This window comes from Hipposideros armiger, unplaced genomic scaffold (assembly GCF_001890085.2).
Source record: "Hipposideros armiger isolate ML-2016 unplaced genomic scaffold, ASM189008v1 scaffold_737, whole genome shotgun sequence".
NCBI classification, from domain to species: domain Eukaryota; kingdom Metazoa; phylum Chordata; class Mammalia; order Chiroptera; family Hipposideridae; genus Hipposideros; species Hipposideros armiger.
In genome coordinates, this window is record NW_017732087.1 from 141088 (window position 1) to 154355 (window position 13268).

Genomic DNA, 13268 nt, shown 5'->3' on the forward strand with positions numbered 1-13268 from the left:
AATAAAAACAGAACATCATGGTGAAAAAAGTCATTCTCATCTCCCAGGTATTTTATCATTAATACTAAATATGCATATATACATGAAGACATATGTAATATGTCTGATATAAATGATGCCAACTTGGAACTAAGTAATTTGCATTCTCTAAATTGTGAAATACAGGGGTCTCCTTTAGTGTCATTCTCAGGTATTTCTAATTGCTGTTAAGTGGCCTCAATCAAATAAAAAGCTTAATACTACAAAATAAGCAAAGCATGTATAATCAGAATATTTCCCCATGTATAAGATGCACCCAGTTTTTAGACCCCAAATTTTTCGAAAAAGGGTGCGTCTTATACATGGGGAAATATGATAGTTCATGGCACAGAGAAGGCTCTCCATGTTGGTTTTCTTTTCCAAACTTAATCAAACTTGAAATGTGTCATCACCACACCAGTTAGAGACAAAGAGGACAATCCAATTTATTCAAAAACACTGACTAAACACCTCCAATGTGCTACACTAAGAAAACAAATATTGAAATAATTTCAGAAAGTTTTTTTCTAAGAAAATACACTTCCTCCCCAAAGTATTACTACATTATCAAGTTCATTTCAAAAACAATTCAAAACTTATTAAAATCATTTGGAAATGAACAACTGAAAAATGGCAGATAAAACTTTAGGCAGCTTAACCAGCTATGCTATCATAAAATTAATCAATAAGATTCTAAGTAGCATCTTGAAATAAGCCCCGCAAGGAAATCTACCAGGCTGTCAAAAAAAAAATTTTTTTTAACTTTAAGCATACTTCATATACTTTCAAATCACCTACAAGTTTCTCCACAAAACCATTACTTAGTGTCTTTAAATCTCTCCACAAACTGGTATAAACATGTAAGGTACTTAAAAATATAAAAATAATCACAAAGAAGATTAAATTTTAAAACAAATAAAATGACCACTATGCCTCTTTACATTGTCCCTTCCTAGAAATGAATATGGTTTAATTCTCATTTGAAAATTTTGCTGCTAAGTATTAGTCATTTATGTGTGCTTCAAAATAATGTACACATTTTTTAAAAGAACCTATATTACTGATCTAAAAACTGTAAGCCAACACATTCAAGAAAAACAGGGAAAACAGGCTGAAAGATAAACTATAAAAGGAAAAACTGTGCTTTTAATTAAATCACTTAGTAAACATCATTAAGTAAAGAAAGAAAAATAAGTACATTCAATTGCAAAATGATTTCAAAAAGCTCAAAGCCAATTAAACTGTTAAACTCAGTGCAATGTGGCAGGACAGAAATGGCAGAAATTCCTAATGGGACAGGATGCTGCTGGTGGTAAGAACTTTCAAGTTCTCTGTTTACCAGAGTAAATAAAAACAAAACACTAATTTTGCCCCAGATTTCTTTGTAAAGGGATATCTTTCTAGCCCAGTTAGGATTAGACCAACATTTGCAAATGGTTTAAAATAATACTATGAATAAGAGCAAGCAGATGATTATCTCTTTTCATTTCCAATCTCCATTTAAAGGAAACACAATTGTTCCCTGTTTACAACAACTCCATCTCTCTCTCAACTCTGATCAGTGTACCATTTCATTTATTTCATTGTTTAATGTTATTTTAAAATTCTATAATTAAAAACTTCCTTCAAAATACTGCTACTGTACAGAGAATACCAACTGCCCAAATGTCTGGGATCTTTCTTCTTACTTCCAAAATCTGCCAGTCAACACTTCATATGGATTTCCTGAGGGCTCTGTTGCTTCTTTCTTACCTGACATTCCATTGCCACATACGCTCTCACACTAGGACATCCTCAATAGTTATCATCAGTTACTTCTAATGAGGGCTAAAATGATTCCCAATTGCCACATACTGAAAAATCAAGACCATTACATTTTAATTCAAGGTTCTTTCATGAATTATCTCCCTTGCCTGGGTTGTACCATTCCAGATTCTTTCTACATGTTCTCACCAGAAAAACATATTTACATTTCCTTTCATCAGCTTATTTATTAAACTTCTAAGGGTCCCCTCCATTTTTCCTCTCCTGAGATAACCACCATCGTGTGCATCTAGAAATCAGTTTCTAAAAGTTCACATCTTTTCATTAAACTAAATAAATCTGATGTGAAATAATTTCTTCCTAATCATACTCAGTTTAAATATGTCAAATATGACTCAATATTATAAAAAAATGTAAAACTTAAGTAGGTTTCAAAGAGATGTCCACATCCCTGTCTGCCCGTAGCAGCACTGACTTAAATACTAGTAAGAATCCTGGGGTAATTTCTGAACTTCCTTATATTTTTACCAAGATAGGGCCAAAGAAAATGAACCACCTTAAAATGCCTCACGTTCTTCACCTCATTATTCAGCTCCTCTAAGTCTGTTCTTTCAAAGAACCTGTCATACTGAATTCTGTTAAATCCTTTCCTCAAAAGAAATACCTCCACAGAAGCCATTGTTAATATTTGCTACTATTCTCACCACTTCAAACTAAAACTACTTCAACAGCTTGAATATAAACCAAAACTGTACAACTGTATTGGGTGAATAATAATATATGTACTTGCTGTTCTCTGTGTGTGTGTGGGGGGGGGGCGGGTGGACAGTTTGACTAGCCTCTAGGGTACCAATGAATCATTTATTTCCTTAATTACATATATTACATACAATATATATGCAATATATACTGTACAATATATACAATATACATACTATACACACACACACACCTCTCACCTACTATATCGCACATATTTGGGTAATTTTATAAAGAATTACCACATATTTCTTGGTAGTAATTTTAACAAGTTTTACTCAAGATGAAATCAGGAAAGATAAGCCCTTTATTATCTGATAATTTAAATATACACAGCTATTTCAAAGGTTATTTTACAGTAAGTTTTAATTTTAAAAAAGTGAAAGGAATTCCCAAATAATAATGCCATGGTAAACATCTTAAGCACAAATTTTTGTTTATAAAAATATATACACTAAATACAACTTTTAGCTTTATATTTATAAATGCACAGAGGGCTTTCTCAAGAAGCATGAGTACAAATATGTCTTTGAGTTTTAAAAGTACATAAAAGTTTGATGATAAAATACACTACACACAAACTCAAACACACATACCAAATTTAACCAGTCAAGACTGAAGGACAAAAGCCTAATTTGCTTAAAATGTTTGTTTCAATTATTAAGTTATTTTTTGCTTTAACAGAAAAATCACTGACTTGAAAATTGCTTTACTGTTTAAATCATCTATTTGTGACAACAACACTAATAGAATCAAAAATAAAATTGTTTGGATATTTAATTTAAAAATACAGGATCTTGAGATTATCACGCTCAGTGAAATAAGTCAGACAGAAAAAGTCGAGAACCATATGACTCCACTCATATGTGAGATATAAAACTGAAAACAACAAACAAAAAAGACAAACAAAAAATATTGACACAGACAGACAACAGTTTAGTGGTTACCAGAGGGTAAGGGAGAAGGTGGGTGGTGGAAGAGGGAAAAGGGGGTCAAATATATGGTGATGGAAGGAGAACTGACTGGGTGGTGAGCACACAATGCAATATATAGATGATGTATCGATATGTAGAATTGTATGCTTGAAACCTATATAATTTAACTAACCAATGTCACCCCACTAAAAATTTTTTTAAATGCATTAAATGGATGTATAAATGACAGATATATACTACAAAGTCCAATAAAATGTTAGTGGTAGAATCTAGAAGGTAGTTATATGCGTGCTTATTCGCAAACTTTTCAACTAGTATGTTTGAATTTTTTTTATAATAAAATGTTGGGGAAAAAATACATAATATCAACCTAATAAAATAAGAAAATAAGTGTGATTTTGAAGTGTCAAAATCATTGAAATTTATTAAGTGATGGTTGTACTTAAAACTGAATATTTAAAAATGTAATTATGCAACTACTGCATATCATACTTAATAATAATAAAATTTGTGAACCAGTCCTCATGATTTATGAAGTGATTTTAAAAACACATTTTTTAAGCTATATTAACAACTATCCACTGTCATTATTAACTTAATCCTTAAGCTACCACACATTGTATAATCATATCCTTCTGGAGTATTTGTTGTAGCTCAAGTAAGGCTAATTCTCCAGTTTCCAAAGGACATACTTGAGCTTTTGACCAATAAACTCCCTGAAGAATGAAGATGAGCTTAATTTCACATGAATTCTTGGACATAATTACAGTAGAGAATAGATATCTACTTCCTAGAACTGTTTTTTTCCTAAGTTGACATTAGAGAAAACTCATGAAAGTCTCCAGTGAGAGACACAGAACAATCTTGAGCTAGAATTGGAGACCACAGTCAATATGACCTCCATATTGTCAAATCAAGTATCAATTCTGTGATACCACCTTATTCAGACTTTCAGAAGCATCTGAGATGGGTTTACAGTCAATTCTTCTTAAATACTTCCTTCTGTAGGGCTGTTGTGACACCATCTCTCACTATTCCTCCTACTTGGCTAGCTGCTCTTTCTCAAACTCTTCTCCGGGTCCCTTCTCCCCTACCCAATCCCTGATGATCACGTGCCCAGAGCCCTCAAGTCTTCTTTACCTGTATATTTTCCCCCAATCTTCCTATCTAGTGCCATGATTTAAACACAATTAGATGCTGATGACTAACTATCAAATCTGTAACTTTAACTCTGTCTCCAGAGGTTCTTTTACCAACTGCCTCTTCAACGAGTTCACTTAAATGTTAATAAGTATCAAACAGAATTCATGAATTCCCACTACAGACCAGTCTTTCTTGTAAAGCAAATGACACCACCATTCTCCTAGTTGTTCATTCTCTTTTCCTCACACTCTAAATCAGTCCATCAGTAGGACCAATTCTAAAACAGAGCCCTACTAAGTTCACTTCTCAACTGTGGGTTATATTGCATATAGACCTAGGTTTCTTTAAGAATAGAAAAGAAAAATTGGTAACAGATGCAGACAGAAACAGCATCTATTCACCTGAAAAGACCGAGTCAAAGTATGTTTGAGAAACTGGCAAAGATGATTGCTTAGAAGCACCTTAGATGCAATCATAGAAGAGAACTAAGAGGCTGACAGAGAAAAGTAAAGGAAGCTATGAGAGGGTAAACAGTCCATGTAGAAACTGCACTCCACAAATCAGCGCCATCTCATCAACCTTTACCATTTGTGTGACCAAATTTTCCAGTTTCTCTATGAGGAAAGGAATAATATGGGAGAAAAAGAACTTCTGGAAAACGTATTTGTTTCTGTTTTAGTAGCATCTTCAAAAAATAGGTGATAAGAAAAATGGAAAGTGAATTTAAAATCTAAGAGAGACATATGAACAGCAATTAAGTTAATACATACTGTACAGAGATCTTTATATTGCAGCTTTTGGAATTTTGTATCTGTGTTTCCTGCACAGAGTTCCACATAACCAAGAACAACTTGAAACACGGTATTATGAATGGCTTGAGTGAAGTGCATATGAAGTTGATCCATTGCTGTCTATGGGAAGAAAACATAATTTCAGGTTAGTAAAATAAATAAATTTCAAAAGATTCAAAAAACATAGGAAAAAGCCTTTATTGATTATAGCTACAACACAAAGATCATAGAATTATAATTGTAATGTTGATTATTTATGAACAACCACAACATCATACCACTAAAGAGAACTCTGAATCCTGAACACTGCTCTGTTGCTCTGTACTTATGATTGTACCCATTCTGTTTTCTCAAACATGTCATGCATCATCACACCTTTGGATTGCCTCTGCCATCACTGCCTAACATTGTCCAGATGCTTCTCAACCGTCACTTTTTCAGAGCAGTCTTTCCTGACTGTCCTATATAAATTAGTACTTTACATCATTCTATCCACTTAACCAGATAGATATTGCTCCGCAGCACTTGTTACCACCTGACATCATCTTTTTTTCTATCTTTAATGTCTGTCTCCCTCATTAGAAGATCAGACATATGAGGCCCTATATCCAGGTGCCTGGAGCAATGCACAAAGTAGGTACCAATACATATTTAATGAGTGAAAGAATTCCTCTCATGGGGGAAATTAGAAGTTAAAATCATATTTTTAAAGGTCTTCCAACATGTCTCTTAAAATTACCAAGCGTCTTCCTTCTTGAATTTTTTTCTAGGTATAGCTTAAGACATGAAAAATAATAAAGTATAATACACAACCAAATATCTTTATTCATATTTTAAAATGTAAGTAGAGTTTAAATGGTTTGGTAAAGTCTTAAAATGTAAATGGAGTACAAATGGTTTGGTAATGTCTTAAATTTCTAAGACAGGAGACCATTTAAGGATGACAACATTTATATCTATCATGTCTAGATGTTCTGTAGGTACCTATGTAATCCTGTACACACTAAAGGTACAGTTAACTTTTCAAACCACAGTCATTGTTTCAAGTTTTTCAAGAAAGCTCTTCAGTAGTCAAAGTATGTAAAGCCATACATTGGGTGCGACATTCTGGGAATAACAGGACCCTTTGAAAAACACGGTAAATGGAATTTACCTGTTTTACAAACAAATGTACACAATGCACAAACGTTTACATGCCACTCTGAGGGAGTCATGCTGGCCCATCTAGGAACCATGAAGCTCCAAACTAAGAAGTTCTCATTCAGGACCAAAAGCTGAAGTAAAAGAAACTACACATCCTCTGCCACTGAATCATCTTACCATATACTTGTTTTAAAACCTACACAAAATTTTGGGAAAACCTGACAAATAATTACTTCATAGTTCAAAACAAACTTCTGTAATGTTTTAATCACACCACATACATTGTGAGCCTATGTGAACAACTAGGTTACTACTGTCAATACAGCATAAAATTTTACTTTGTTAAATGAAACTGTAAGGACACTACATTAATAATGTTCAGACTTAAGCAATCATAAAGATCAACAGATTCGTGATTTATTTTTTAAATCAACATCCTTTCAAAACTAACCTGTGTTTTTCCAAGAAGTCGATAAGCTTGTTGAACCTTGGTGTAATGGTTAATGTCAAAATTCTTGCAGATTTTAGAAAGAGCGACATCCAACTGTTCCTATGTATTTAAAGGCGGAGACAAGATGCGGTTAAGGAATTATGTTTTCACAGCAATGAGAAGAATACACTAATTAATTAAACACTTTTAATTAATATCTAAACACATTTACTATCACACTGGATTTAATAGTCAAAAACAAATTTAAATAAAAATACAAATTATAATTCTCATTTATTACCAACTATAATCAAGTTTACTGGGATGTTATTAATATGTAACTAAAAACTCACGCGTGTTTCAAGGGACACAAAATAAGTATAATAGTTACCAAAGTGTTTTGTTTTTTTGTTTTTTTTACTTAACGCTGTTTCCTCAAATACCTGTTAAAATCTTACAATTATATGAATGGAATATGTAGGACTTTTAAAAAAATAAAACAATCTTTCTATAATCACTGAGAAGTCATTCTCAACAAAACTACATTGATCTTAAAGGTATGTATTTTTATATCTAAAAGCAACAAATTTATGGATTCCCATTTCGATGATTTCATTTTAAAATAATGATTTTTCTATATAAGTATAGAAAATATTGTATATTAAGAGTGAAGAAAAACAGTTTTCAAAAGCAAGTCCTCATTAAAATATTCAAGTGATTATTTACATAAAGGATTTTCAAAGTAGCTATCTTTATGTTTGTTAAACCAACTGCCATTCTCACAATTAGTAAATAATTACATTTATGATCAAAAACTACTTTCACAAAAGGTCATGTGAAAGTCTAGCTGCAACTTTTATCAATACTGTTATCAAAAAACAATAGGCCGGCCGAGTGGCTCAGTTGGTTAAGAGTTAGCTTAACGGCCTGCCGAGTGGCGCATTGGTTAAGAACTGGCTTGGGACGCCAGATGGCCCTGGTTCGGATCCCACATATGAGGGCCAGTGACACTGCCCTCTACAGCCAAGATGCTGAACAACAGCTCAACCTGGAGATGGGCTGCCGTAAGTCACCAGCGACGGCGTAGGCTGCAGCCCCTGCTGCAGTGGGTTGCCATGGGCTACCGTGTGTAGCCAGCAGCCACCGTGAGCGGCCAGCAGCCGCACTGAGCGGCCATCCAGAAGCCGGTGACTGTCTGCCTCGCCCGGGAAGAGCACAATGATGGTGCCAACTTGGGCCAGTGAAGCAATGTCCTTCACAACTAGACTGAAGAAAAAAAAAGGACAGCAACTTGTCTGTTCCCTTCCCCCAATTCCCCAATAAAAAAATCTTTAAAAAAAAAAAAGAGTTAGCTTAAGAGCACAAGCTCTGAGCAACAGGGACGCCGGTTTGATTCCCACACGGGCCAGTGACACTGCACCAGAGCTGAGCTGCCACTGAGCTGCCAATAGGTAGCAGGATGGCTCAGCTGGTGAGAGCACGTGCTTCTAACAACAAGACTGCCTGTTCGATGGTGGGCTACGCCTAACCACAACTAAGACTGAACTCGGCACCTTGAGCTGAGAGGCCACGAGCTGCCAATGAGCAGCCAGGTGGCGACTGGTGCCCTCCACAACTAAGATTGAAGAGCAACAACTTGGCTGGTCCCCTTCCCCAATTCCCCAACACTGTTCCCCTCCCTCAATGCCCCAATTTAAAAAAAAAGAAAAAAGAAAAATGTCAAATAAACAACCTAAGTTTAAAGAAGGAACAATAAAATATAAGGGAAAAAAACAAAATAATTCTTGTTAAATTTATTAACATGAATACCCTGCTTTGCAAAGATTGCTAAGGAAAGCGATGAACTCTATGAGTAAATGTAGGAAGGAAAGCAAGACTTCATGCTCACAATAACATATCTTTTCCTTTCCAATTTCTACATTTTTATATGAAATATTATTATGAGGTTAGGAATTTAGGAAGGTTTTCATCAGCCAATAATTATTCTTAAATAAACTAACTCACTAAACTAAAAATGAATAGTAGTTGATAATCAAAAATATTTAATGCATGGTAGTATTTTGCTATGATTTACATGAGAACATACCTATGACTAAAAGTTTGGGGATTTTTCTGGATATACTGATACTTTTAAATATTGTTTTCATGTCTTATAATTTTGAAAGTATTACTGAGTTTACAAGTAGGTTAACATTACCTTGACAATGCACAGATATTCCAAATGAAAAACAACAAAGTGTAGTAAGAAGTCAAAACATAACATGCATCTATGCTATTTAAAAACCTCTAAAAAGAAAAACCTATTTAACTTGTGATGTAATCAATCCTTCTTACCTCAATTTGTTCTAAAGTATCTTGCAGCTTTGAATTCAGTTCACTATTAAATAAAACAGAGAGTTAGATGTGTCTATCTTTAAAAGGGACAAACTAAATGCTAAATAAATACATGCTAGATGAATAAATAATAAGTTTACAGATCAATAGTATAAGCAGTAAGTCGTGCGGCAGATTCTACAATAAGGCAAAAAATAAATAAATAAATAAAAGAAAAAGAATTAGGAAGAAATAAGGGCCATTATTAGCAGCAACAGGATTCTGTAAGTAGAAAATACAAAATAAAATATAAAAAATATTTATAGCTACAATTAAGAACTTAAGAATTAAAAATTGATAGCAAGTTTCAAACATAAAAGGTATAATATAGATAAAAAGTAAAATTCCAAAAATCAAATTTATTTCTATATACTAAGAACAAGAAGTTAGACAACAAAATTTTTTCAAAATCCCATTTTTTTAAAAAAAATATCTCGGAACAAATCTAATAAAAAACATATAATACAAAACTGAGCTAAAATAAAGAAGACTTAAATATATGAAGGTATATACAGTGTAAATGTTCTGTTTCTAGGAGGTAATTACACTACTATGCTCGCTTTGTAAAACTGATTGAGTTATACACTTGGGATAAGTGACTGAATCTGATTTCATTCCCTTCAATTTTCCCTAGGTTAAAAAAAAAAAAAAAAAGAACTGTTTTTGTTTGTTTTTTTAAGAGAAGTAAGCCTTTATTTCCTTGTTTCACAAAGTTGGCTGTACTGTTGCTTTAAAGCTAAAACTGACATTATTTGAATTATAATCTCATTGCTAAAACAGATCTATGATATCTAACAAAACAAATACAATCATAGAGAAAACATTTTAACAAAAAAGATTAAGGCAAAAGTAAAACAAAATAGTAAGAACAAGTGGAAGATGTAGTTTGGTATAACAAAATTATACAAGGTTTATTACAACTGTTATCTGATTATAAATTTGACTCTTAAAGTCCTAGCAGCAAAAACAAATAGAGACGGCCACACAGTACACAATTCAGTGTACATAATAACGAAGTATACCAGTAACTCAAGGGGGGGAAAAAATCAAAACCGAAATAAACAAAAATCTCTTTTGCTAGCATTAGGTTCTGAAAGAAAACTTTGCCAGTCTTGATAAAGGAGACAATGACCTTTATCTCCTCAGGCACGACATCCTTGGCAAAGCCTTACAGAAAATACAATAATGGATTAACGGTTCCTTGCAATTGCTTCTTACAGAGCCTTTCAAAGCAAGTTGAGATAACACCAGAGTGATGTGATATATGCAGCTATAAACAGATATTAAGCTATTTGTCAAAAAAGTAAAACCAATAATAATACAAGTACCCAGTTTTTGATGATCTCAAGAATAAATGTCCAAACATCTAGAGGAATTAGACCATTTTCTACAAATACTATTTATCATTAGCACACTTTTGATTAAAGCTGAGAATTGGAGATTATATTCTGAAAGTGAGCAAAACTATATCCTTTGACAACCAACAGTGTAGGATTGATACCTTATTAGAAAAAGTATGGTCTCTAAACAGGATTTATGTCTAAAAAATAGCCACAGGTACAGGTTAAGGGAATACTTGTAGGTAGGGCTGACATTTCATTAAAAATATCATTGTGGGACAATTTTTGTCCAAAAAAAATAATAATAATGGGTTGTCGGAAAAGTCATGATGCATGTTTGCAACACATAGCACTAGTTCATTTTTGGAAGTACTAGAGTCATTCGCATCAATGTTATTGCTATGCATTTGACAGCTGACAGTTCTAGCTTCATTCTAAAAAAAAATTGAGCAACTTGGTTGAGTTTTGGAGATTTTACAAGTTGAAGATGGAACACTGAACTGTGCATTTTTGCCATATTTTACTGTTTTACTTCCATAAAGGAAAGAACACACATCAAGCTTGTGAAAAGTTGCATAAAGTTTACAGTGACAATGCTGTACAAGAACGTCAGTGCCAACGATGGTTCATGAAATTCTGTGCTGGTGACTTTGATCTCAAAGACGTTCCTCAGTCAGGGAGGCCCACCGAGGTTGATGACGACAAAATAAAGGCATTGATCGAGTCAAATCCACGTTACACAACATGAGAGATTGCAGAAACATTGAAGATCCATCATTCAAGTGTTCACGACCACCTGAAGAAGCTGGGATATGTAAACAAGCTTGATATTTGGGTTCTGCATGAACTCAAAGAAGTTCATTTGACAGTGCATATAAACATCTGCAATATACTCATTAAACGTGAGGAAAACGATCCTTTTTTGAAGCGACTGCTAACTGGTGATGAGAAGTAGATTGTTTACAACAATGTGGTGTGCAAACGGTCTTTGTCCCAATGTGATGATTCGCCTCAAACGCATCGAGAGCAGACATTCATCAGAGGAAGGTTATGCTCTCAGTGTGGTGGGATTTTAAAGGTGTCGTGTTTCATGAGCTCCTACCAAGGAACCAAACAATCAATTTGAATGTGTACTGTCGGCAATTGGACAGTTTGAACGAATCCATCATCCAGAAACGTCAAGAGCTTGTTAATTGTAAAGGAGTTGGGTTCCATTGCGACAACGCGAGACCACACACAAGTCTGATCACCCGTCAAAAATTACTGGAGCTTGGATGGGATGTGTTGCCACACCCACCATACTCGCCTGACCTTGCGCCATCAGACTTCCACTTGTTTTGCTCTCTTCAAAACTCCTTGGGGGAGGGGGGATGTCACTTTGAGGGGTAAAAAGTATAACTATTGCACTGTGTTGTACAGATGAAACTAATTCTAAAAAATGTGTATTTCATAATAAAAAATAATTTAATAAAAACAAACAAACAAACAAAAACTCCTTGCATGGTATAACGTTCAATTCAGATGAGGCTGTAAATCAGCACCTTGTTCAGTTTTTCCCAAATAAGACAGGCCCTTCTATGAACAAGGAATTATGAAGCTAACTGAAAGATGGCAAAAAGTTATCGAACAAAACAGGCAATGTATCATTGATTGATTTTTGTTCTTTATATAAATAAATGACCTTTGAAAAACATAGGCAAAATTGTCATGACTTTTCCAATAACCCAATATATGGATGAATAAATGAAAATAAGAATGACAACTAAAGGCCCCAAAATAATATCCCTAAGAGTATAGTCATGACAGTTAGCACTTACAAAGAATTAAATAATTCTTCATTCCCCTTCCCCAAATCAGTATCTTTTCCCAGAGTTCCCTCTCTTTTGATTCATATCATCACCACCCATTCAATTCAAGCTGGAAATCTCAAAGTCATCTTTAATTCTTCTTTATCTTCATATGTAACTGGTAATCAAATCTTGATGATTCTATCATTTCACTATTTCTCATATCCACTTACTCTTTTCCTTTCTCAATTTTGCGTCCTAACTCAAGTATTGTTATGTTTTGCTTGAATTATCTTAATAGCCTCTTATGGAATCTCTGCACACAATACACACACACCACCCTTCAATCCATCCATCCACTTATTTGACAAACACCACTGACGTACTGTGTACCAAACACTGCACAACATCCTCCAAAAACCTGGGATAGCTCTGAGCAGGGGTCAGATTGGATTTTGTTTGATTTGGCAAACAAGTGTTTTCAAATAGCTTGTATGTGAAAGGCTTTGGGCAAAACCTGACCAGTCCTGTGGGCCTAACCATTTCCTGCTGTCTTCCATGTGTCAGCTTCACACATATGTTACCTGCTTGGTCCCTAAAGACAGGTCCTAAGTAAAGCAGAAATGAAATCACATCAATCCACTGCTTTAAAACCTTTGGTGGCTCCCCTTAAACCAAGGATAAGGCCCCAAATTAGTATGGCACGTAAGACTCTTAACAACTAACATGAAACATTAACTTCCCATTCACTTTTTAGTACCTGTATTTTAGTTAAATGGACTATG

At 34.1% G+C, this 13268-nt stretch overlaps 1 protein-coding gene across 4 annotated transcripts in view; it reads right to left on the minus strand.

Moving 5' to 3' along the window:
• Positions 1-13268, minus strand: part of VPS50 (VPS50 subunit of EARP/GARPII complex) — a 131804-nt gene that overhangs the window by 77045 nt on the left and 41491 nt on the right. For all 4 annotated transcript variants that reach the window (XR_002122256.1, XM_019627601.1, XM_019627600.1 and 1 more), the window contains exons 10-12: positions 9318-9360; positions 7005-7103; positions 5390-5530 (exon numbers count right to left, since the gene is read on the minus strand). Coding sequence is in view for 3 of the 4 variants with exons in the window: in XM_019627601.1 (XP_019483146.1) it covers positions 5390-5530; positions 7005-7103; positions 9318-9360 (283 nt within the window). In the remaining variant the exon portion in view is untranslated. The remainder of the gene's footprint in view (positions 1-5389; positions 5531-7004; positions 7104-9317; positions 9361-13268) is intronic.